The 25,847-nt window shown below is 55.6% G+C and overlaps 1 protein-coding gene across 1 annotated transcript in view; it reads left to right on the top strand.

Annotated features, from left to right (window-relative positions):
- Positions 1-25,847, top strand: part of SLC35F3 (solute carrier family 35 member F3) — a 76,669-nt gene that overhangs the window by 45,998 nt on the left and 4,824 nt on the right. Inside the window, exons 3-5 of the mRNA XM_045196659.2 lie at positions 15,694-15,913; positions 23,746-23,871; positions 25,653-25,845. Coding sequence (XP_045052594.2) covers positions 15,694-15,913; positions 23,746-23,871; positions 25,653-25,845 — 539 coding nt within the window. The remainder of the gene's footprint in view (positions 1-15,693; positions 15,914-23,745; positions 23,872-25,652; positions 25,846-25,847) is intronic.

The following is a 25,847-nucleotide window of genomic DNA, read 5'->3' as shown; positions in this document are numbered from 1 at the left end:
AGGTGATGATGATCATACCCGATGTTTAGTTAGTACTTAATCCACGCCAGGCACTGTCCTCAGTGCTGTGCTCGTTCCAAATAGCGGAAGCCTTGTCCAACCCCCGTGGAGTGGACGCCTTCATTTCCCTCAGGGTTGTCATCACTTGCCCAAGATGACCCATCTGTGAGGGGGCAGAGTCAGGAGCTGAGTCCAGGTGGTTGGGGCCCAGAGCCCACCCTCCCGCCCATTCACGCCTGAGGCAACGCCGGGGAGGAGATTCCTAGGAGCTGGGAACGGTCATCGGTTTGGCATTTCATCACTCTTCTTCGGTCAGTTACGTGGAATACCTTCGACATCGTCTAAATGAAAATGAGGGAAAATTCTCATTCCGTCTAAGTCTCTTATTTCAGAAATGCTGTTAGGGCACACCCTCCAGGTCCCCCGGCATGACGTGGCCTTGGGCCTGAACGAGCCCTCGGCGCCTGTCCCCTCTCACGTGCAGGGAGACTGCCCACCAGCATGTGTGCGGCTCAGAGCAGAGACCGAGGGCCGATGACAAAGACGAGCAGCGGTGGTGCCCGGAGGGACAGTCTCCGGAGGGACAGTGCCCGGAGCGCCTCCCAGCGTCTCTCTGGTGCTTCTTTGCACGAGGCACGTCTCAGGTCATGCCTGCCACTGCAGCTCCTTGTGCGTGCTTCCCGACCAGCTCGGCAGGAAGCTCCGTGAAGTCAGGGTGTGTCCCACGGCTCTGCACGTATGGTGAGGGCCCGGCCCAGTGCCGGAGACACGGGGGACCATCGAACACAAGCCGGGGTGGGCAGCGGCCTGGGGCCCGGGGGGATGAGCCCTGGTCCCAGCATGCCTGCTGTCCAACAAGCGGGCCCGTTCTCGAGGCAGCTCAGTGTGTGCCCTGTCTCAGGTCTGTAAGTGGCTCACAGGCTGGGAGGAAGCCAGAGGACAAGGAAGTGCCGTGTAGATAACAGGTAGGGATTTTCTGTGAACCAAATGAAAACTGAGGACGACTCTTCCACCCAGTGTGGCTCAGGAGGAAGGATGGACAGGGGAGCCTGGACTGCGGTCCTCTCCCCTGGCCTAGTGCTGGGCTCCGTGTAGTCCTGAGCGAGTCCCGTCTTCCTCCATTATTCAGCGGCCTCATCGACAAAACGGGAGGAGAGTCTTAACACGTCCTTGTTTTGTTCTGCTTAATTTTTATTCATCAGTTATGCAACGTTTTATTCATTTTCCTCTTAGTTTTTTTGAGGCATAATTGACATAGAACGTGTTTGTTCTCTCGACAAACAGCTGCTGCGGGTCTAAGATGCACCAGACGTGGTTCCAGTCTCCGGCAATAACACGGCAAATCAGACAAGGGGCCTGCCCTCAGGGAACATGTGTTCCTGTGAAGACGGCAGTGAACAGATGCATGCACAGGAGCCCACATGTACATACACTGTTGCACACCCATGTGTGTGCACTGGTGCACACAGGCACACATGTACACATGTGACAGAGGCATGTGGGCACATTAGGCATGCATGTGCGTACAACCGTGCACACGGGCACGTGTGTGCATGCACGTGTGCATATAGGCACACACGTGTGCATATGGGCACACGTGTGCATATAGGCATGCTGTGTGGCTATGTGTGTATAGGTGTGCATGTGCATGCAACAGTGTGCACGGGCACACACAGGTGCAGAAGGGCGTGCTATGCGACTGTACACGTACAAGCACACATGTGCATACGACAGTGCACGTGGGCACGTGTGCATACAATAGGTGCATGTGAGCACAGGTACGTGCACACAATTCCACATAGGAACACATGCATCCGTGCACATGCACGTGTGTACACACTTGCACTCACACAAATCCACGTCCAAATGTACACACACACTTACTCTCAGGTGTGTACACACGTTACACATATGTGTACGTGCATCCATGCAATTTCACGTGGCGTGGGTCCTCTGAAGCCAATCATTGGGGAAGATTCTGGGCAACAACAAGCTCAAAGTGAGAAGGACAGAGACAGTGCAGTGGGAGGCGCACAGGGCGTGGAGAAAGGCCATGGGAAGAGGCTGGGTTCTACTCCAGCTGCAGTGGGAAGCTGTTGTGAGGCTGTAGGCAGAGGAGGGCTTAGAGAGCTCCGTGTGTGCGAGTCTGCCAGGTTTTCATACGGTATTATCTGAGGGAACATATGTCTAATCCAATTTTCTGGTTTTAATGATAAGGAAATAAAATCCGAGTAGGTTGAGCCCTTTACCCCAGCCAACAGCCAACACTGGGGCAGCCGCCCACCTCCCCCCGGGGTTCTGTCCACTGCAGTTCGCTCTGTTCCTCTGGCCACCAGCTTCCCCAGCTATGGGGCCCACAGGGTGGCTGCCCACAGCTGCTCACCCAGCGTGGACCCAGTCCATGGCTCTGTGGGGGGCACCCTGAGCCATCCTGGCAAAGACGCACTCCCGAAGCAACCTTAAGTTGCAGATGGTTGCCTGGCACGGCTGCTCCCAGCAGATGGGTGAGGCATTCCTCCCCCGCGGAATCTGGGGCTGCTGTGACAAAGTCGCTGGGCTCCAGAGGTGACAGGGTGAAATGAGGGAGCTGCAAAAGTCACGGCAGTCCAGCTGTCACCTGCAGGCGCGAGGCCTCCAGAGCTGCATTCCCAGAGACTCCGTCCGAGCCTCCCTTTCTGAGGAGCACGCGGAGGAGCTGAGTGTTTCCCAAAACATGACCAGCGGTCCACCCACAGCTAAGTCACTTGGACCTTGTTAAAGTTCAGAGCCCCAGGTCAGAGTCCCAGGACTTGCTCAGCCTTAATTTTGGGGGGTCACTTGTTTTGAAATGTTCTCTGACTGACACATTTCCAAATTTGACTCCTTGGTTTCAGCTGTTGGATATTCCGCTCTGGTTGAGTCACCATCATTAACCCAACTAAGTATATTAGCTATTGTTACCCAGAAAGCGCGGGGTTGTGAAAATTTTCGTAAGAATTGGGACACCAGAGCCCCTAATGGCCACAGACACGGGCCTTGGGCAGAAGTCGGACCTCTGTACTTTGGACCTCGGGCAGAAGGCAGCACTGTCTCTCCCACGCCCGACCCGTGAGACAGTGGGTCTCATGAGGCAGTCAGGGCTCCACCCACCACGGCAGGGCTGGCAGACGTTCTGAAAATTGACAGTGAAAACTCGGTTTCTGTTGCAACTCCCGAGCTCTGCCCTGGCAGAGTGTGTGCCACCGTGAGGGACGTGGCGGACGAGCGTGGCGGTGTGGCTGTCACACTTCAGCGCAGGGCAGCATCGGGCTGGGTTTGGCCGTGAGCCAGAGTTCACAGGCACTCGGGTCTAAGGCGCTCAACATGTAGAACTCAAATATGTGATTCCTGATAAAAGCCCAGACTCAGAAGGGTGAGCTCCTCACATCTGGCGCAGCCACATGTGGCCCGTGCTGTGCTGGGGGGTGGGCCACAGGGGTGTGCCATCGACGGCAAGGCATCCAGGACAAGAGTGCTAACCATCCTCCGAAATTCCGCACCGGAGGGACAGGTCTATGGGACAGCTGCCGTCCGGTCCCCGCCCCCTCGAGGGTGAGTCTGGAGGGGGGTGACGGCGATGGTGGTGCAGGAAGAATTGGTGTTGGCTGGACCTTGGGCGACCCCGCGGCGGTGCTGCCCACTCCAGTTCTGCGATGGCGAAGGTGTTCTTTCCGTGTTTTCAGATACTCTGAGGGATCCTGTACCAAGGTCAAACTACTAGTTTTTGATTGCTTTAGAGGCAGAACTAGAACTTTTGCAGGCGGGCTGGACATTGCAGGCCATGGTTGGGAATACAGACGGGGCGCCCAGTCTATTGAGTCCAGCCCTGCTGCACTTGGACCCGTGGGCCCCGTACCCCTCAGCCGTGATTAGTAATAGGACGCTGCTGCCACACAAAGGCTCCGTAAGGGAAGAACGTGTCAGTCTGGGGGCTCGTCACTAGTGGAATGGCCTGCATCCCCAACTGGCGGCTTCTGGCTCCTGGAAGTGACTTGTTCTGCACTGCATTGTCATTTGGGTGCTTTTCTGCTAAGATACCTTGTTGTGGGGCTTGGTCAGACTGGGGCGTGTTTTTAAACACAGATGGCAAGGCCAAGGGTAGACAAGTATGTGGTTTTTAACTTCAACCCCCCGCTCGGGGAGGGCTCTGGGCTGCCGTGCTGGAGGCGAGGGTCTGTGCCGACCGGGGCCGCCATCCATGTGGAGCACCCAAAGGAGACCCGACACAGAGGACAGGAGGGGCGAGGGGCACTGGGAGAGCGAAGGGGCCCGGCCCAGCATGGCATGGGAGTGGGCAGACAGTGAGCACAGCGGGCTGCCATGGAGTGAGTGGGCCTGGTGAGTCGGCTTCCCTTACCGGCCTGGTTGGAAACAGCAGAAAGAAAACTGTGTGGCCAAAGACAGTCTCGCAGTTGAGAACAAAGACTAAAAATGCTAATTGCAAATTGGTGTCGCATCCAGTTATACCATCAGAACTTGGCTTTGCTACATTATGCAAATGAGCGATGTGTGTTTTTATTCCACCGCACATCAGGTGGACTTTCCCGGACTAGGCAGCACATCAGACACCGTCACCAGGCCATCCTTACTCCCGTAACAAGTGACCGTGCCTGTGCGTGGCTGTCCGCGGCCCCTGCTCCTGAACCGGCGTGCCTGTTCTTGCCGGGAGACATCTGCTCCTGCCTGGCTGGACGACCCGGCCCCGCCCCGCCGAGCCCCGCCTAGCCCCGCCTTTACCCACGAGGCACCACTTCCCTTACAAATAGAACACATTCACGTTTTAATGGCAAAGTGTTCTCATTCGCTTCCTGCCAGTGCACCATGAAAGGTCCCTGCCCTGTTTTTAACTGGCAGCTTCACCCAAAATGAGGATGCTCCGTCCATCGTTTGGGCACCAATTTTTCACTGTTAGGGGCCTACACACCTTCACAGAACAGAGCGGGGCTATAATTAGAGTCAGTAATGGCTGTGTTGTAACCTTTTACTGAGATTCATCGCAGAGGGAGTTTGCCCTGTAACGGAGACAGGCTCTGCCAGCCTGTTGATTGGCAGCCAGTGGAGAGAAGACGACCCAAGAAAGCCCTCCCACCAGCAAGTCCGAGAACAGCATTGAGCTGTGGGCTTCCTGTAGAGTCGGATGAGCAAATGGTGGGGCAGCCCTGAATTGCAGACAGACGGGACGCAGGACGACTTCCCAAAGCCAGGGCAGTCCCTTTACTTTGTGGGACACTATGAATAGCCACGCTTCAGAGCCCTCATCAGGTGCCCGCTCGGTGCTCGGCCCAGCCACATGCTCTCTCTCGTTTGCACTGGGCAGTTACCGGGGAGGGAAGCAGTGCCGCCCTCTCCTTTTTATAGGATGGAGGAACCGGCTCAGAGAGGCCGAATAACTTGTCAGTTGTCACAGGCAGACTTTGAACCCATGTGACTCCGGCCGCTGCCTTGCTTACCCACTACACCAGCCTCACCCAGAGCTAACCTCTGTCAGTGTGGCCAGGCCCCTGGAACACCACCACGAAGTGCCGGCTGTCGCACATGGCAGCCGTGTTCTGTGCCAAATGTCCTAAAGGCAGGAGCCAGCAGAGGTCACGGTGGAGGCGGCAGAGTCCCTTCCCAGGCCAGTGTGACCTTACATGCGTGTCATAGGCTCAGTGGTGTGGCCCCCAGCTTCACCTGCTGAGGTCATAACCCCCAGGACCTCGGAATGTGACCCTATGGGAGTCACATGCAGAGGGAGGACCGTGTGAAGACACAGGGAGAAAACGCCACCTACACGCCCAGGAGAGGAGCCCCAGAAGGCACCCACCCTGCCAGCACCTGGAGCGGGGACTTGCAGCCTCCGGACTGGGAGGGAATGAAAGTCTGCTGTCTGAGCCGCCCACTGGGGGGGTGGCCTTCACTGTGGCAGCCCGAGCTGACTTGTCCACATGGCCTGAGGCTTCTCTTCCTCTTCGTCCCCAGACGGCCGAGCGGAGACTGGGCCTGAAGTCGGTCTATCAACCGTGACATTGCACTGGAAAAACGGATTTCACGACGTGTTAAAACGGACTATTTGCAAGTCTCAGAACAAAATACAAATACCTGGTAGCTTCAGGTGGACTCTTTAGACACACGTCTTGGAGCCTGTGTGTGCAAACAAAGCAGGCGGCTCAGTTTTCTTTCTCGGACTGGAAGGGCGTCTGCGGAAAGTGGTAAAATAACCCGACCTCCCAGGTGACCTTCAGGACGGCTCAGCCTTTCACTCAGAAACAGAGGCCCCACGCTGTCGGACCCTGGGAGTCAGCCCCATCGGGCGTGTGTGACAACCGCATGCGCTTTGTCTGGGGTCACAGTGCATTGCAGGGGCCCAGCCAACCACCTGCTCATCTGTTATCAGTCATGCCAGATTACTGTCAGAGCCGGCCAGCAGAGGGATCTTCGCTGCGAGTGGTGAGAAGCCACCATGCTTTGTGCTCGCCTCAGGCAGGGCCTCCTTGCATCCAAGAAGCAAACGACTGCAGGTGGCCCTGGTACTTTTCACGTGTACTTTAAGGCAAAAGGCAGAAAGCATCAGGAGCGGGTGGAGGACGAGACAGGAGCACCAGGCTGGAGGTGGGCTGAGAGTGGCGGGAACATGGGGCGGGGGGGGGGGGGGGGGGGGGGGCGGCGGGGAGGGGAGGGCGGGCCCGGCTGGCTTGGCCCCCAGGAACCTCAGGCAGCACTCATCTGGGGAGGGCTGCAGGTCCGGTGGCTTGTGCGCATGTGCCCGCCATGAGGTGGGCAGAGACCTGTGCGGCCTCGAGGCCCCCGTCCCTGCTGGCATGCTCCGTGCCTGCCTGCTGCCCCGCGTGCTGTGTGGCAGCCACTCATCACATGTAGAGCCAGAGCACGCACAGCCATGGCTGGGACAGTTGGTCCCTTCCCAGTCTGGCTGAGGACAGCAGGGGAGCCATCTGGCTTCTGACCTGTGGCCACTGCCAACCAGGGCGGGGTCTCAATTCTGGGCATAGGAAACATGGTCAGGGAAGATGGGCTCCCGAAATCATTGGCTTCCTGAACCGCCACCAATGAAAACGATTGTGATACTTGATGGAACCTTCTGAGAGGCTGGAGTGGACGTGAGACGCCGGACACGAGTGTGTGGCCCACCCAAAGCCCTGCCCGAGGGGCAAAGGGCCTGCACGTTCCGTCTGTGGGGCCCACACGGGGCCAGGGTTGATGGGCTCCGAGTGAAGGACATGCCGCCCGGGAGGCCCCTGTGTCAATCAGGCTGCCTCCCCCGGGCCCAGCCTGCGCCCCAGGGGTAACTTCCAGCTTGAGGGTTTCGGGCTGGTTTCTCAGCTACTAGGCTGGGAATCACATTCTCATAGAGAGAGTGTTGGTGTAAAAGGAACCCAGAGGTCATTTGAACGGGTCCTGCACATCACAGATGACAAACAGAGGCCTGGAGACATGTAGCTAACGAATTTTCAGATTTAAGACTCCCAAGTCCTATTATCAGGTTCCCAAAGGGGCCCTCAAGCAAAATCCTGCCTCTGGACACCTCTGTCACCCTGAACAGATGGATGTCCTTTACGTCAAAACCCTCCACTTTTTGGAAAACAGAGACCTGAGTTTTTCTCCACCAGAGCGGGTTGAAACGGAGCATTTTAGACCCTGGGCGAACGCAAAGGGACACAGACAGCAAGTGTGGTGGAGTGGGAAATAGAAGGCCCGTTGGAAGCCCCAGAGGTAAAGAGGACCCCTGGGGATGACAGCTCAGCAGCTCTGTGGGTGCAGGTCTGAGTCCAGGTGGGAGGAAGCCAGAGCAGGAACTCAGGTGTGCCCTGGAGTTCTCTCTGAGCTACAGAAACACCCCAAGGAAAGGAAAGCTTGCGGCCATTTTTGAACCCGTGAATCTCCGGGAGTCACTGTGACATCTTCAAGGGTGAACAACGCACCACGTGTCTCCAGTCCCCAGCGCAGGCCCAGACAACATGTGTCTGGAAAGGCCCTAACGTCCAGTCTAATTTATTTTAAAAAGGGGCCCTCGGCGTGTGCCACAGAAACCCCTCCCATGCTGAAGAAGTCCGTGCTGTTCATTTGGATGGAGGCAGTTCTGGCAACGGAGGTGGGGCGGGGGAGAGAGCGAGACAGACAGACACACAACCACCTTCAAGGTCAGAGAGCTCGCACCCACAGCCCAGGCTCCCGGCATCGACCTTGAAAAGCTTCACAGTTAGTACACGCCCACTCGATCCAAGACAGCACATCGTGGGATCGACCCGATCTGTAAGCCCTGCTGTCCTTGAGATGCGGCAGAATTCCATTGCCCCTTCCGTGGACGTGGTCTCCTTAGTAATAACCCTGATTTTTCAGCCCGTATTGAGTCTGTGTCATCTTTGTTTTACCGCAGGTTTGAGATCAGGAAAACACAGCCCGTTCTGATGCTGACTCGCACAAATCTTTCCCTCCCATTGGTTTGAAGGAAGCCTGTTTTGGAAAGCAGGAATTTGTTGATAAATGTGTGCCTGTGGTTTTAAATAGTTTTGACACAGCTCCTGAAAATAGCCTAGAGCGTTGCCCACACATCTGCAGAATTAGTGGCAGGAAATATACCCTAAACCAGGACGCCCAACCCTGCAAAACCCAGCGAGGCCAAGCCCCTGACTCCCAGCTCTTTGCAGGCCCTGGTGGCCGCAAGCTCTGGTGGCCTCAGGCCCTAGAACCACACCAAGGGCTCCGTGGTGTTTTCTCCCCATGTCCTGGCTGCAGACACGGCAGCAGCCACTCTCTCCACGAGGAGAATGCCCCTGGAATGACCGCTACTGTTCGGGCTCCACTAAAATGAACGTGGGGAGCAGGGGTGGTGAGTTGGAGCCCCTAGTTCCAGACTGAGCCCTGCTACCAGCTACCTGTCACCTGGCAGAGCTCAGAGCTCGTCACCTCTGTGCCTGAGCGACATCTGACGTCAGGAAGCCGGGTCTCCAACATCCCTGCCAGCACAGGTGGGCCGCGGTCTTACATGATGGCCACTTCCTGAACTTTCTAGCAATGTAAATGCACTGATGTTGGCAAAATGGGCCTAGAAATCAAGAGCTGAGTTTTGCTCACTCACTCACCTTGTAGTCGGGTGCTGTCCTAGGTCCTGGAGGGGGGAAAGGGGACTCAGACACAGGTACCTTGTTTTTCTTCTTTTTAACTGTAATTTTATTGTTGACACTCTTGCAGATGTTCCCCGTTCCCCCACCCCACCCTTTGCTCACCTGCACCCAGCCCCCCCCTTCCCTCCGGCCACGGCCACGCTGTGGTCTGAGCCCGTGGACGGTGCATCTCCGCTCTTTAGCTAATCTCTTCAGGGAGAGGCCGGCGTGCCATGGGAAGAGACAGTGATGGGAGCAGCATTTACGGAACTCTAGAGATGCGAGGGGCTGGGCACGGGCTAGAATGGGCAGGTGTGCGGCACACTGCGGGAGTGGTGGCTAGTCCAGGAGGAATCCCCGGAGGAGGTAGGCACCAGGTAGCTCCGTGAAGGGCACAGCAAGGCAGGGGTGACTCTGAACTTCTGAGCCTGGCGGAGCACGGCACTGGGCAGAGCCAAGTTCAGTCCAGAGCAGAGAAATGCCTCGCTTGGTAAGGAGGCGGAGCCCCGGTCTTCACCCTGCGGTCTTTGCTGGGTCCCCGCCAGCAGCCAGCTTTAGCAGACAGCTCCTTGGGACAAGTTGCGGCTCGTGCCCCCTTACGCCCCCTGGGGGCGGGGAGCGGGCCTGCAAGACAGCTGATGAAACAGCTCGTTGGACGCCACAGTACTCCCTGCAGAGCTTGGGCTTCCGTCGTTGCCACGATGGCCACTGATCCGTACCAAACGCCACTGTCTGCCACGGTGGCAGAGGCAGAGCCGCTGGTCACGGGCCCAGGCCTCCATCTCTAGTCTCGGATTCGCGGTCCCAGGGTGGAGGCCGGCGGGGCTGGGGAGGGAGAGCCGCTCTCCCAAGGTCTTCAAGAAACTGCACCAGATTTCGGGACTTTCTGCTAGTGCTCCTTGTGCACTGGTAGAATCCCAGATCCCTGAAAGGTGGTGTTGGGAGAACGAGTGGGCCCACATGGGAGCCCTGGGTCCTCCTCTGGTGGAATAGTTACTAGAAAGGTCTTCCTTGTGGTCAGCTAGCTGTGCTCCTTTCTACGCTCCAAAGCCCAAAAGGACACCCAGTAGGAGGAAAGTGGGACCGGCCAGTGGACGAGTGCCGTGTCTGCAACAGCAGTGGGGTCAGCTCTGGGAGTCTGCGGGCACCATCCGACCCCATGTCACCCCAGCATCCTTGTGAAGTCTGGGCTGCAGCCGCCTTTCGATGGCCGGGAAAGGTACAGAGGACATCCCACACCTCCTCCACTGTGCTAAACATCCCTGTGTTGTGAGCCTGTGGTCCTGGTTCCACACCTGCCAGCTCAGTGGAACTCAGCATGAGCCGTCCCGGACATGGAACTCGTGCAAAGGCCCAATGTGGACGTGGAGCCCAGCAGCTGCTCTCTCCGGGACTCAGTGAACAGTGCTCGGCACTGGCCCTCTGCTCCTCGGGGCTGTGCTTCATTGAAGTTCGACACTTCCGGAGCCACCAATTCCACGTCTGCGCTAAGGACCCTCAGCAGAGCCTGTGTATCCCCTCTCTGCACAGGAGAGAAGTCCCATCCGGCCCCAGAAGGTCCCGCGGTGTCCCCACTGCAGAAAACCTTGCGGCCGGTCGCTGGGTGGGGTGGTTCTCACAAGTAGAGATCCTCGGAGCAGCTGTATTCCATGTGGCCGAGTTTGCACGAAGTCTCTAAAACAGGCAGAATGGTTTCTGTACCAGGAGGCTCTTTTGGACGCGGAGGAAATGCTGAGGGCCCACCCTTCCGAGGTGGCCACACTGCTTCAGCTGGCTGTTCAGTCTCCATGTGTAAAGAAGCTGCTGGCCATCCTGTTTTTGCTGCTTCAATCCATCCCCCCCCCCCCCTGGAGGCATGAAACCCAGCATTGCTTCATTGGAACGAGCAGGTCAGCCAGGAGCCCTGTGGACAGGACCTCGCGCAGGGAGTGAGCACTCTGCACTTTTCAGATTGTCTGCTCCTTGAGTGTGCGTGCAAAGCAGCCGGCTGGGCCCCAAAGGAAGAACAGATGCCTGCGCAGGAGGCTGGGAAATTCCTAGCCGGTGGGACAAGCAGGCAGTCTGCTTCTTGAATGTCCCCTCGCCAAGACACAGCGAAGGGCGGATCATTCCAGGGAAAGCCTCAGGGAACCAGCGTCTCTGCACGCTGGGAGGGCCCCCCTTCTCTCCGGTCCCTTCTGAAAAGGACATCGCCACAAACATCAGAGCGGAACTACGTTTTCCTTCCTCTAAACGTCTCAAGCACGTGTTTTCAGAACTGGTCAGTAACTAGACAGACAGACAGGTAGATGCCATTTCAACCAGACACATAAACAATTGCTAGACTCGCTGCTAGCAAAAAACTCTACTAGTCACTTAGAAAACCTACAGTGTAGGAACCAAACTAGTAAAATAACTCATCTTTCCTAAGTATGCTGTGGAAGTTCATCTTCGTTATTTACTTTTAGGAAAGTCTTCACAATTCGATTCTGGAACACCGGGGCACACGCCGAGGCTCAGCCCGGCCTGCCGTGGAGGGGATGTGTGACGCTGAACACCCTGTGCAGACGCGGCCCCTCTCCATGGGCAGCGGCAGCTCGCATGAGAAAACCCTTCCACGGGAAAATTTCCAATCCATGTCCGAATATTTTCAAAATAAGAGCCTAATTCATAGCTTTGGGAACTGGTCTTTGCTGCTTGTGCCCGCTCAAAGCTCTAAGTAAATGAAAAAAATAAAGCCAACCACGATATCAACGCTGGATGCCACCATAAATTTGGTGGTTTTATTTCCTAATCTCAGAGTCTCCAGCTTGAGAAACATTCAAGCTCCCAGGGGCGGGCCTTCCTGCTGACGCTGGATTTAGCACCTTCACAACCACCTGCAGTCTGCTCACCGGTCCTTGGAACGGAGACTGCGGGTGGCACAGGTTACACCAGTCTGCCGCGCTCCCCGGCCCTCCCTCCACCCACCTCCCAGGAAAACCCTGTGCTGTGTGCTGAAGTTGGGAGCTGACCCCTTGCGGGTAAAATGAGCATCCAGGCACACCCCAGGGGCTGGCGCCGGTGTCCTGCGTGACACAGTTAACTACACAGACATGCCCTCTTCTCGGGGGTCACAGTGGGCTTCACAAGCTGTCCTTCTATACCCCCCCACATTCCATTGGGAATACAGTTGTTCTGTAGGGAAAATTCTGAAAGTTTTGTAGAACTAAGCATGAATGTATTGGCCATCTTTTCATCAGAATAGGAAAATTTGTGAATAATATGGTATCCGAGTGTGGCTGTCCGGTGAGAGGTAGGAGGAGGCCCGTGGGGTGTGCGGAGCTGGAGCCAAGGGGGTGTTTCAAGGAGGAGCGACGACAGTCAGAGCCTCCTGAGAGTAATGTGAACACTGGGAAGGGCCTATGGGATGTAGCAACTCAAGGTCACGAGTAAGCCATTCCAGGGGTTTGGGTGAGTGGTGGGAGCAGACCCTGAACCCCTACCACTCACCCAGCGCTGAATGGAGAGGCAGCCCTGGGGGGACTAGGGTGCGGGTGACTTCTGAAACAGTTTGGCTCCGGGAGAGAGCGGGGAGGGGAAGGGCTGAAGAGGTGCTTGCTTGCTGTAGGGGATGTTTTAAGGTTAGCAAGCTCTGACAGGTTTAAAGGGTGACGGAAATGACGGAAAGGATCGTGAAGAGAGAGGGCATCTCGGGAGCCCTGGCTGAGGAGGGAGCGCAGGCTGCAGGTCTGGCTCCACCGCGGTCTGAACCGGAGAGCGGCACTCGATCCGTGGGTCTGGGCGCAGGCGTCCTTCCCGGTGACTTGCAGGGCTTCTCCGCCTGGTTTTCAAACTGTGCTCTCAAAGCTGCCTCAGAAGCTCGGGTTTCTGCTCCGGCCACAGAGACTGGGCCACTCCCTTACATGTTTTTAAATATTTTTTTATTTTTAGCAATTTAATACATGCACATACTTTGGGAAAGCAAAATGACAGCTAAAACATTATTATGAAAAAACAGCAACTCCTGCTCACTCGCAGCCACTCCCAGTTCTTGTGGATAGTTCACCTGGCATTTATACCAACCTGCCCGAGTCACACGCTTACCTCTGTGTTTCCTAAATGTGCATGCCCCCTGATTTCTGTCCCACCCCACCCCTCTTCCTGATTCTTTCCCCTCAACATAATGCTTTCCCGGTTCTTGGGCGGTAGTGGTCTCGTTATTACCTGATTGCGAATGGTGCTCCCTGACCCCATCTCCCTTTGGGGACAACCTGGCCTTCGACCAGCCAGCAATATCTTCCTCTTGTGTCTCATTTACCTTGATTTGCATTAGCGATAGCTCTTTCCTTCTAAATATTCCACCACCTCAAAAACCGATCAGTGCTTTCCCTGTGCTCCCTAACCCCGACTTTCCAGCGGACTCCCTCCCAGGATGTCCTGGCAGGACTGGTCTCTCTCGGTGGGGAGCCCCGCCTCCTGTTGCCATGGCTTCCTCCCCAGCTGAAGTGTATTAGGACTGTCTTTGGTCCTAAAACAGCACAAGGCTCTCTAGCCCGGGGTCCAATCATCTTAGCCTCATTGGAACTAAGATCCATCAACCGAGCTATGACCCCCTGGCCGTGAGACCTCGAAGGGCCAGCAGAGCTCCACTGGGCCCAGAGGCCCTGCCTAGCAGTCTGCAGGACAGTGCCCGCTCCCCACTCCCCGATCCCCTCTCCCCTCCCCACTTCCAGGCAGTAACTCAGACATCAGTCCCCAGCGCTGGCTGAGCCCCGCCTGCCGCCTTTCCCACCACTTCTGCAACCAGCTCACTTAGAGGGGATGGAACGTAGACCCTCAGATTGATGCCGGAGGGCCCCTGTCACCACGTGGGTCCTTTTTTGTGAGAGTGAGTCAGAGGGAAGTTGGATGTCCTCCTCGCGGTGCGTTCCCATAAGAAGGGTAAGCTCTTGGCTGAAGTGGTTGGCATTAAAGGCAGGAAAGAGCACTTGTGTCCCCTGTGGGTCCCCCTCAAGGGACTGGCCTCACTCTGCGGCCACTGCAGTCACGGCACAAAGGCAGCCGTCCCGGTCCCGGTCCCGGTCCCGGTCCCAGTCTGTGTCCTGGGGGAAGGAGACTGCTCTGTGAGCAGGCGCTTGAGAAGACCCCATAGAGAATGCCACTGAAAATCACGTGGCAGACGGAAATACCTGCCTGCTGGCCAGGTGAGAGCTTCACTTACATAAAGCCAACATGAGGTTGATTCAGTGGAACTGATTTCAAAGTCAAGTCAGCGGTTCAAATGTTTTACCTGGGGCTGGTCCGTTTAGAAGCAACGTAGGGCTGAGTCCAGTGAAGGTGATGACGAGTTTTGTTTCTTCTGTGGGTTGAGGGTGAGAACCAACAAAATTACATTGAAAAATCTCACCAGTTCTCTTCTGACTGTTTTTTTTTTAATTTTCGTCCTTTACTGCTGCACTGTACTATTAGGCGGCAACCACTCCCCACCCTGGCCGACTGGGTGTCTAGTTCCGCCTCTTCTTTCACCAACCCCTGTCCTCTCTGGCACATCCGCTGTGCTGGTCCACGCCTGTGAGACTGGATGGTGACAGCTGGAGAGGGGTGGTAGCTGTGGGGGACTGGTTGTTTGGGGGGGGTGGCAGGTGTGGGGGGTGTGACAGTTGGAGGGGGCAGGGATGGCTGGAGGGGCGGGGGAGGGAGGAGCCGTGTGTCCCTGCGCGTCCGCCTCCAGGCCTGGCTCCTTGGGCCCCGAGGACCTGTGGTCTTCACGCCCCCACAGTCCCAGCAACGGAGAGCCGCGTGTGGGCCAGGCCCCTCTCAGGGCACTCTCCACCTCTCCGCCCGCGGTCTCCTCTGCCGTCTCCTGCTGCGTGTGCAGAGTTGGCTCGGTCTTTCTTAAGTGCTTTTCTGACGATCGGCGGCCCTGCCCCTAGAATGTAGGATGGCATCGAGAACCTTCCTCTCTGCCGGCTTCCTCGCCTCACTCTCACGCCGCCAAAGCTCAGATCCGCTTTCCCACCCGTTAGGCTCTTAGACAGCATGGACACGGGAACTTCCACATGGTGGAACAGCGAACTCTCCGACAAACGGCCTCACGGAGAGAATGTGGGGACTGCGAACGTGTCGTAGTGCCGCAGCCGAAGTGAGTTAGGTGTTCCCAAGGAGGGCCACTCCTGCCTGGTCACAAAGGCAGGTCCAGTGTGGGGCAAACTCTTAGAAAGTATGTTTCGATGATTCTCTTCAAGCAGCCACCCTCCTCTTAAAAAACACTCTAGTGGCTAGTGGCTTCCTTCTCTCTCTAAGCAAGTGACAGGACCCCTCAGCCAGTCCCCGTGGAACTGGCCCTCCTTCAGGTCAGACAGTCCCAGCATCCCCCTGCGTCTTGAAGCGTCAACTGCAAACCAGACACAAGAGTCACGAGTCACAACATCAGACCCTCGTGCGACATTTTCGCCAATGGACAAAAGCAATCGGTGAACAGCTTACATTGAGAGCTATTGATAACCAATGATGAAAAATAAAAAGATCCTGCTCCGCCCTATATTTGCTTTAAGAAAGACCGGGTATAGGAACATATACGCGTGTAATAACACTGCCTTCTTTCCTGTTTTAGGGAATGCTGCCGATTTTTTGGAGACAATGGCTTGACTTTGAAGGTGTTTTTTACCAAGGCAGCCCCCTTTGGGGTTCTGTGGACTCTCACAAACTACCTGTACTTATACGCAATAACGAAAATAAACACTACGGACGCCTCTGTGCTCTTCTGCTGCAACAAGGCTTTTGTGTTCTTGCTCTCGTGGATCGTTCTCAGGGACAGGTTCATGGGCGTGAGGGTAAGTTCCTTGCTACCTGTCTCCTCCCCTCACTCGCGTCCACCAGCCCCGCCCACTGGCTTGCTCAGCTCCACGTTCGGGACCGTAAGCCTAGGCTGCTGACCACGCAGCTCAGGGGCCCGTCAGAGGGCCCGGTTCTTGGTGTGCCTCGCCGGCCTTCTTGCTTGCGAACCATACTAGACAAGCATTCATCAAAGCGCCTTTCATTTCAAGCATCTCAACAAGCATTCCCTACAGTGCGTGCCAGGCGGGGATCCAGCCTGGGTGGGGGTGTGCCCCCTGCCCCACGTGCTCAGCCCTCGCTGTCTGCTAACACCATCACTGTCTGCGCAGGACAGACCCACGAGCCACGGCGGCCTTGGCAGGCCTCAGTCTGGACCATGCACTCGGAGACAGGGTGGACGCAACACACTCGCGCTAAATCCAGCTGTGGAAGGACAGGCTAGGGGGAGCGAAACGACATCCCTTGAGTTACCTGTTGTTGTTACAACCGAGACCTAGTAAATTCCTTTGAAATCGAATCAAATTTAGGATAGTCCAAGCTTATCACCGTTGCATGAAATATGGTAAATGCAGATCAAATACAGAGGGACTTGCCCTCAATAAAAGGACAAGGTGACATTTAGTTTTGACCGAATCCTGGTGGCTTCTGCTTATCTCCCTCTAGTGGCCAGGAGCTGCTATTGCCCTGTCACCACTTGCCACAAACAAGGACAAAAAGAGGATTGGGCCATGGCTAGTCAGTTCTTTCCTAGTTAGAGCATCTGTCACTCCCTCCTTCCACTGAGCCCGGGCAGGCCTCGCACTAAGCAAAGAGCCCTTTGCACGGCGGTTTCCTTAGAGCGAACCGTGCTGACTCCTGGCAAAGGACCACCACTGGGCCCTATTATGTCCTTCCCTCCTGTCCTGGGAAGTATGACATCACCCAAATGGCAGATTCCTGCCCACTTACCAACTCAAACAGCAGCGGGACGTGAGTCAACCGCTGGGCAGTATTTTTAGCTTGCAGTGAGGGAAATTTTGTTTTAAGGCTTAGTGTTAATTTTGGAATTAAAAGCTCACTGTGCTACCACCCAAAAAAAGCTTTCAGCAAATAAATGATCTGATACATCTCCCGGAAGAATGTTACCGCTGGGTAGTCCCAGCAGTAACCCAGACAGCCTTCCCGGCTGAACACCGCAGACATGGACGCCCTGGGGCCCGCCGCCACCCACTCTCGCCCTTAGTGACTTTATTTTGAGGCAAAGAGCCAAGGAAATGCATGGAACTTTCTGGTGTGGCTCTGACATGTAAAGCAAATTGCAGAAGGAGACCCTGCTCCTGGGAAGAGCGGCTGTGAGGTTCATTCTGCATGTAAGCGCAAGAAAACAGAAGTATTTTGAGGTTAAGAGAAGGCGGTGCGAAAACACTTGAAATCCTCCTAGATGCACAGAGAACAGTGTGGCCCATCCGATCTCTCCTTTGTTATCAAACGTGGCTAAGGGGCTTCCCCTGTGTCTGCAGTGATACAGCCTAACCATCCTGGCCACCTGGTCAGCTGGGCCTGTGCTGGCCATGGAATACTGATCACCGTGCAGGGTTGAAGCTTTGGCAGCAGGCCAGGCCAGAGCGAGGGTCCGAAGAGCCGGTGTGGGTGATGGAACTTGGGTCTCTAACAATCATCACTCCTCTTAGAAGGGTGTGACCTATCCCCTAAGAGTGGCCCCCTCTGAGTCGTGGTGGGTTTCCCTCCTCTCGTCTTCAGGAATTCAGAGAGCTAGCAAAGTCTGTGAGACACCAGCAGCCGGCTGGAGTGACTGAAAGTTTGTCGTTGATGAGCAGGTGGAGATGTTCGCCCAGGATAATGTCTACCTGGTGCGCGGGTTCTCTTCTCTCAGACACTGGATCAGCCGGCACCTTCCACTGGGTTGTCTCCGCAGCCTGGAGGGCGCTGACACCGTCCCCGTCCTGGAGGGCTGAGCATACAGGCTCCAGGCACCCAGGCATGAAGGGGCGGAGCATCAGGTTTGTGGGGCAGACGGCAGAGAGGACGCGGGTCAGTAAGACAGTTACTGGGAACAGGGGCTGCCTGTCCTGGAAAACACGGACAGGCCCAGGTCACGTGGGCAGAACAGAAAGAAGCAAGTGTGTCTTCTAATGCGGGGCCAGCCCAGCCACTCATGGCCACGGTGGTGGCTGTCGAAAGGAGCCTGAGCTGGCCTGTGTCGTCCTGTGACTCTGAGCTGATGTGTGTTTTCATGTTTCCTGGCTCTTCAGACTCAGGGATTCTGACATGACAGCCACGCTCCCGTCCAGGGGCAAGTCTGGGTCTCAGTTCCACTCTCACAAGCTGTTGAGCCTGGGGCAAGTTACTTAACATCTCTGAGCCTTAGGGACCTCACGTCAAAACAGAACGTTCATGCTCATCTTCTAGAATGGCTGTGAGAGTGATACGATGCACACCTGTCCCAGAAAGCTCAACACACGTTATCTCTGTCTCAGTTGGAGGGGTTCGGTGCATCAGCCAGTCGCTTGGTTGGCAGTGGCCTTGAAGGAGGCAGTTTGTGTAGGGAAAGCAGCCACGGAGTGGAGCAGTCAGGACTCTAGGGCATGATATATGGCCCCTTTCAAAGCCGAAGCCCACCCAGCCGTGGTCAGTGGCTGGATGAAGAAAGAGGTGACTGAGCGAGCCCAGCCCAGCCCGCATCTTGGGGGAAACTGAAGATGGGATCGTCTGGCTGTTCAGATGCTGTTCCTCGCCATCCAGTGCAGCTCGGGCCTTCAAACCAGGGGGTCTGACGAAGGAGCAAGGAGACCAGCTACAGTCATCCACGTGGGGATCCTGGACTTTTTCCACGACCACTTCAATCTCAGTCAGGGGCCCCCCAGAACGGCGACTCCAGCCTCTGACCCTGACTCCCTTCTGTTAGGGAGGCCACCCAAGCACAGCACAGGAGGACACAAGAGCCTAGGGGAGTCCTGGGGGGCCACAGCCCAGCCCCTTTTCTAGTCTCCGATGTAAGAGAGATATACTAGAGGACCTCCAAAATTCCCCCAAATGCTAATATTCTTTGAGTCCGTAAGAACAGTCCAGGAGACTTCTGGTCAAGATGGAGGAGTGGGGAGATACACTTCACTTCCTCACACAACCATGGAAACAATGACAACTTGATCCCAAAACAAATACCACCCAGAACCGTCAGAAAACCACGCTGTATGGAAGTCTGACAACCAGCGATTTAAAGAAGCCACACTCATCCAGATGGGCAGGAGGAGCAGAGTCACAGGACAGATGGAGAGGCGTGGAGACACGGCGTGGTGTGGAGAGGTGGTGGCAGCGGCAGAATGGATGATCCCACATCCACGTGTGGGTACAAATCAGGACAGACACCTTGGGAGGGAGCAATCCCAGCCCCAGGCCAGACCGCACAGCCCGGGGTTCCAGAGCCAGGAAGAGAAATCCCCATAAGTTCTGGCTGTAAAAACCAGTGGGGGTTGGGGTGGTGGAAGAAACTACCAGGTTTTTAGGAAGCTCGGCTTAAAGGGACCGCAGGGACTTAGAACGTACACAAACCCACCCATTCTGGGATTCACCTCCAGGGCAACAGCTAGAAGGGAGCCAGTCACATATGGGAAGTGACTGGGTGCAGTGACTGGAAATGGGGCAAGTGTCAGGCAAACCTACAGAAGCCAGGCAGTGACACTGTCCCCTCTCTGAGCCCTCCCCCCCCACACACACGCAGAGCCACAAATTGGTGAAGTGGGTTGCCCCACCCTGGCGATTACCTAAGGCTCCACCCCCACACAACTTAGAGGGTGTCAAAGCAGCTCTACCTAATACACAGAAACAGACACAGGGAGGCTGCCAAGTTGAAGAGACAAGGAAATATGACCCAATGAAAGAACAAAACAAACCCCAGAAAAAGAACTAAACGAAACAGAGATAGCCAACCTATCAGATGCAGAGTTCAAACACTGGTGATCAGGACGCTCAGAGAACTCACCGAGCACGGCAACAACGTAAAGGAGGAAGTGAAGTTACACTAAGTGAAATAAAGAAGCAGCTACAGGGAACCATCAGTGGAGGAAGCCAGGATTCAAACCAGCAACTTGGAACGTAAGGAAGAACTAAGCATTCGACCAGAAGCACAAAAACAAAAAAGAATTCCAAAAACGAGGATAGTATAAGAAGCCTCTGAGACATCTTCAGACATATAAACATCTGAATCAGGGATGCCAGAAGGAGAAGAGAAAGAGCAAAAATTGAAAACTTATTTGAAGAAATAAAGAAAACTTCCCCAATTTGGTGGAGGAAATAGATGTAGAAGTCCAGGAAACACAGAGAGTTCCAAACAAGTTGGACCCAAAGAGGACCCTACCAAGACACATCATAATTAAAATGCAAAAGGTTAAAGATAGAGAATCTTAAAAGCAGCAAGAGAAAAGCAGAGTTCCTACAAAGAACACCTTACAAAGGAGTTCCCATAAGACTGTCAGCTGATTTCTCAAAAGAAACCTTGCAGGCAAGAAGGGGCCAGAAAGAAGTATTCAAAATCATGAAGGGCAAAGACCTACATCCAAGATGACTCTATCCAGCAAAGCTATCATTTTAGAATGCAAGGGCAGATAAAGGGCTTCCCAGGTAAGGTCAAGGGAGTTCATCATCACGTTACTACATGAAACGTTAACGGGATTTATTTAAGAAGAAGAAGATCAAAACTATGAACATTAAAATGACAACAAAGTCACAACTATCAACAACTGAATCTAAAAAAGCAAACTAAGCAAACAACCAGAATGGGAACAGAATCACGGACACGGAGATCATTGGGGGGGAAAGGGGTGAATGGGGAAAAGGTGCAGGGATTAAGTACAAATCGGTAGGTACAAAATAAACGGGGAGGTTAAGAATAGGATAGGAAATGGTGAAGCCGAAGAACTTATATGCATGACCCATGGACCTGAATGAAGGCGGGGAATGCTGGAGGGAGGGGCAGGCAGGGCAAAGGAGGAACAATTGGGACAACTGTAATAGCATAATCAATAAAATATTTTTTTAACTGTCCAGGAGTTGGAAGGGAAAGTGCTAGAAGAAGTATATTTAAACATTAGCCTGCTCTTCCCCTTCTTCATTTTCCAAAGCTGTCCAGATCTGAAATATCTGTAGACCGGCACGCATTCAGCAAGAGCAGGGGGCGGTGCCAGTCGGGAGCTGCCCCGCCCTCCTCACTCCCTCCTCGCTGCTCAGGCTCAGACCTGGCTTCCCCCCTCCCGCAGCCTGTCTCTGATAGAGAAGCGTGGCAGGGGGGTGAGTGTGTGGGTGAGTTACTGGGGCGCTGGGTCCCAGCCCAGGGCTGGGCAGGGAATGAGGCGGAGCCCCACACCAGGTGAGGCCACCTGCTGGCTTGGGGTCTCCTGCGCCTGTGCTTCTTCCTCTTCTCCAGCTAACGTTTCCCCAGCTGAAGCCCAGATGGCGCCTCTCACCCCTCTTGGTCCCATCCATCCGGATCCCCCAGTCCTTGTCGGAGGACAGTTCAGTGGGATGCGAGGGGGCGGGAGGCACAGGAACATGTGAGAAGGGAGAAGCAGGGGAATTAGGGGATTTCAGTTACCTTTATTTCATCCTCAGACTCGGGGCACCCCGCTGTAGAAGGTGAGGGCCGTGTGGGACCACAGGTCCAGCATGACTCCTTCCAGGAGAGGCCACTTTAGGGCAGGAACCCCGACATGTTACAGTGCAAAACGTACAATGTGCACGTGCTTTCTAAGTATAGACTAGAATCGTCGAAGGGGTGTCAGGCTGATTTCCAGAGGGTGGGTGCCCCACAGCCCCAGTGTTCGATCCTGTGACTGTGCTGGACCCCCTTCCCCGAGGCACAGACGAGGGCATCCTGGTCTCCCAGTGCCACCTGGCAGAATGAACGCACAGGGATGGGGCTCCCCACGTGTGGGCGAGAAGGTCGGTGGCCACCGCCTTCTGTATTTCTGCCCCTTCCCTCAGCTCTTCAGCACAGCTTGGCTCGGGCGAAGCTTTCAGCTGTTTGTTATTTAATCAACAGAGAAAAGAGAGAGAGAGGTTGGGATTCTGCCTCGTAAGACTCCAAGAAAAAGTTCCCCAAATTTCAGCCCTAAGTTGGAAAGACTCAGGTTCCTTCAGAGATGCGCCGAGTCATCTGACATTTAGCGCCTTTCTTCCCTCTCTCTCCCTCCTTTTTCCAGTTCCTTTGGTCTCTGTCGACCCCTGATGGGGAGCCAGGTTGAATGGCCCTGAGCTGCACCTTTGCACGACCTGGTCTGCAGCAGAACTGCCCCCTGCCGCCCCTCCACCGCCTGCTTCTTCACTTGCCTTTTCTTGTTCTCTTGGGGGGAAATCGCTATTGACTCGCTGTTTCTTTCTCTTAATGCGCCCAGTGCACATGGCATTTGACCATGGAATGACATGCCATGTGTGGAGCAGAAACTGCTAAGCCAGAAAGAACAGCAGACGGACTAGGGAGCGTCCTAGTGGGGGGTAACGCCTCCCTCGGGAGCCTCAGTGTTTTGGGCGGTCATGTCATTACGTGAGGATACAGCAGCAGGGGCACGCTGGCACGAGCCCAGGCGCTGTCTGAGACTCGCCTATATTACCTTCACTAACCTCAGAATTTGACGTTTAAACCAAGAAGGAAACTTCAGTTCCAACCTCAGAGTACAGTCGGCAATGGCTTCCCGTGTGATTCCTACTTTCCTGTTTAGATATACAAACACTGACTTCGCCATCAGGCAGACCTGACCTTTCGTCCCCCTGCTCTGCTACACGCTACACACCTGCTCCGTGACTTTGGGCACAGTCCTTAGCCTCTCTGAACCTGTGTTCATGTCTGTAAAATAAAATGAAAATATCTACCTATTTTGAAAGTAAAGGAGAAAATGCACAGAAAACACGACGCAGGACCACGCGGCAAATGTCAGCGATTTGTCGTCGTTACCGACAGCTGAGGCCGAGTTTGAATGATCCGTAGGGGAAGCGATGCCCGTGAATCCAGGAGTGGAAACGTGTGTGCACATGTCTGCTCTGCCCTCAGTCCCCACCCCCCAGTGACACTGAGGGAGCCCCGTGACCCCTCAGATTAGAACTTGGGTGACGTTTCAGGCTACGTCATCTTTCCTTTGGGAAGTGCCAGAGGCTTTACCTGTTGTGCCCGCTGCCTACTTGGCTCTGCCCTCGGCAGTGCCCCCATTCAACCGAGAGGTCTGCACCAAAGGACCAGGGCTGAGGGGAGTTGTGGGGGAGGCACCGGCCGCAGCTAAGAAAAGAAATGGCACCTCTAGGGTTGGGACACAGTCTATATGGCCTGGACAGGCAGGTGACACGTGCCCGACAGAAGACCCTATTGCTGACGAGGGAACCGGGGCCCAGATGTGCAGTCTGCACTGGGCCCGGCTGTCCAGATGGGGAATACAGGAAGGCATGGTCTCAGGGGCAATGCCGGGTGCCGTCCAGGTGCCATCCACCAGGCCCCATCATGGCCGAGTGACCGTCGCCGGGATGATGGCCACCTCCTCCTCAAGTTTCCCAGAATCAGGGCGACCGGCCACCATGTGATGCTAATCACAGTGCCCTCCTTGCTGCCAACTCTTTCGGGGTCTTCGGCCGTGCCAGGCTTTGTCCCCGTCTTAGCAGGAACGAACATGTAGACGGGGTGGGGGGTGGGGCAGCCTTTGCTTGCTGTTCCCCAAGGAAGGACAGAAAAGCAGACCCCCTGCCCCCTCAGTCACTGAAGTCTCATGACAGTTCAACTTCATGGGCACTCAGGTGGCCCGTCCGATCTCCCCACCACCGCCCTGACCAACATCTGCTTCCTCCCATCCAGATTGTGGCCGCCATCCTCGCCATCGCTGGCATCGTGATGATGACCTACGCGGATGGCTTCCACAGCCACTCTGTCATTGGCATAGCACTGGTGGTGGGCTCCGCATCCACATCCGCCCTCTACAAGGTAAGGCACAGTGCGGCTCCGGGAGCTTCTGCAGCAAGATTGCGGGTGTCGGTGGCCGGCCCAGCCCCTAGGGCACCCTCGGCCCTGCTCACCGTGCACGGGCATGCTGCGACTCCGCCTCTGCCGCGCTCACCGCTGCCCACGGCTGCAGCTCCCCAGACCTGCCCATCCGGGGCCAAACCTTTCAGCCTTTGGGATGAAACGGGTGTTGGCCGTGGGTCTTCCAAGTGAGATTAGTGAGGCCGTGGTTCGGCGAGGACTGGAGAAGGGTCAGGGGCTCCAAATGGCAGCTCAATGTTCAGGAAGATAATTCCCCACCAGATCGGACGTGAAGGTTTCAGTATCTGGTGCAGCTTTGTCATTAAATTATTTACCACACGCCTTTGGCGGCCACCAGTCCTCAGCATGTGCGTTTCAAGCAGCGTTTGGTGCAGTACAATACCCTGGGGATTATAAGACGTTTTCACAGAGTGTTGGAAGCCTCAGGAAAGCGTGTCCTAACTGCAGGTCTAGAGAATGTGACTTTCTCCGCTCACACCCTGTCTATGCCCCCCAACCCCGCCCCCCTACCATTTCTCCCCTGTCCCCCTAGCTCCCTCCTGTCCAGGAGAACGTAAATGTTGTCCGCTGTCCAGGTTGGGAGCCTGGTCTGGAGGATCCAATGAAAAGTGAAGTCTTAGCTCTGAGACTGGTTGGCCCTTTATGGATCCAGAGAAAATTAAGTATTTTAGAAAGTTACGGGAAAAGGCAATTTTTCCAGCTCTGTGGGAAAACACAGTCCATGGTTTTAGCTTCATGAGCTCCCTGCCCTCCCTGCCAACAGACAGAGGCGCACATGTGGCTCCCCTCTCTGAAGCACGTGTACAAGCCTAGCACCATTCGGAGACCTCAAAGCCACCGTCCGATTGTGTTAAAGGGCCTCACTCGGCCTCCCGGACTTGGCGCATGCTAATGGGAAGCGGGAGCGTATGGACCGCAGTTTGTGGTGAGAGCGGATTCTGTGATTGACGCTTCCATCTCCTCCGCGGTCCTTGTCCAGCAGGGCCCGGAGGTGGAGGGCTGAACGCGGTTCCTCCCTGCCTGTGCTTCCTGCACGGAGACCCGCAGATACCCGGGAGACACGTAAAGGCTGAGAAGGGAAGAAGCGGGGAGAGAAGGAGGGACACACCTGCAGAGACTCAAACTCGACCACCAGCTCACTAAACACAGGGCTGGACTAGGCTCGGCTTCCGGCCACTGCAGTCATACCTGGCCCTCTCCTTCTGCTCTTTCACCTACGGCAAATGGACGGGTGCCTGACACTGAGACCCATGCCGTGTCTGGGAGGGGCGGGCGGAGCCACGAGCCATGAGTGACCCGCTGTCTGTCCACCCTCCATTCACAGAAAATGCCTCCACAGCGGGGCCCTTTCTCCGGGGGCAGCGGCGTTCGGACTGTGCGGTAGGAAGTCAGAGATCAAGTGTAGGGTCTGGAGAGGGCTGTGCCATCGTGGCCGATACTCTCGTGTGTGTGGCTGCCTCCTCTTCAGACGCTCTGAAGCTGGGGTACAGTGTTGTGAATATGATGCTGACAGGTGGGAACCCCTGATTCCTGAGGGGGCTGGAGAGTAGTACGGGCCCAGCGAGCAGAGGTCAGACCCCCGCGCATTTCCGAAGGCCTGGCAGGCAGGGTTTACCTGTCAGGGGCTGTGTGCCCCGCGGCCCAGCCCAGGCACTGGCTGCACCTGTGGCCAGGTGGTGGCCACGGCCGCCTTCAGCCCTCTGCTTCTGCTTCCTCCGCAGGTCCTGTTCAAGCTCCTCCTGGGCAGTGCCAAGTTCGGGGAGGCCGCCTTATTCCTGTCCGTCCTGGGTGTGTTTAACCTCCTCTTCATCACCTGTATCCCTGTCATCCTCTACTTCACCAAGGTGGAGTACTGGACCCCTTTCACTGCCATCCCCTGGGGAAACCTCTGCGGATTCGCCGTCCTCTTGTTGAGT

The sequence above is a fragment of the Desmodus rotundus genome, chromosome 10 (assembly GCF_022682495.2).
Source record: "Desmodus rotundus isolate HL8 chromosome 10, HLdesRot8A.1, whole genome shotgun sequence".
Classification (NCBI taxonomy): domain Eukaryota; kingdom Metazoa; phylum Chordata; class Mammalia; order Chiroptera; family Phyllostomidae; genus Desmodus; species Desmodus rotundus.
Note: the sequence above shows the minus strand (reverse complement) of the source record. Positions and strands in the feature narration are given on the sequence as shown.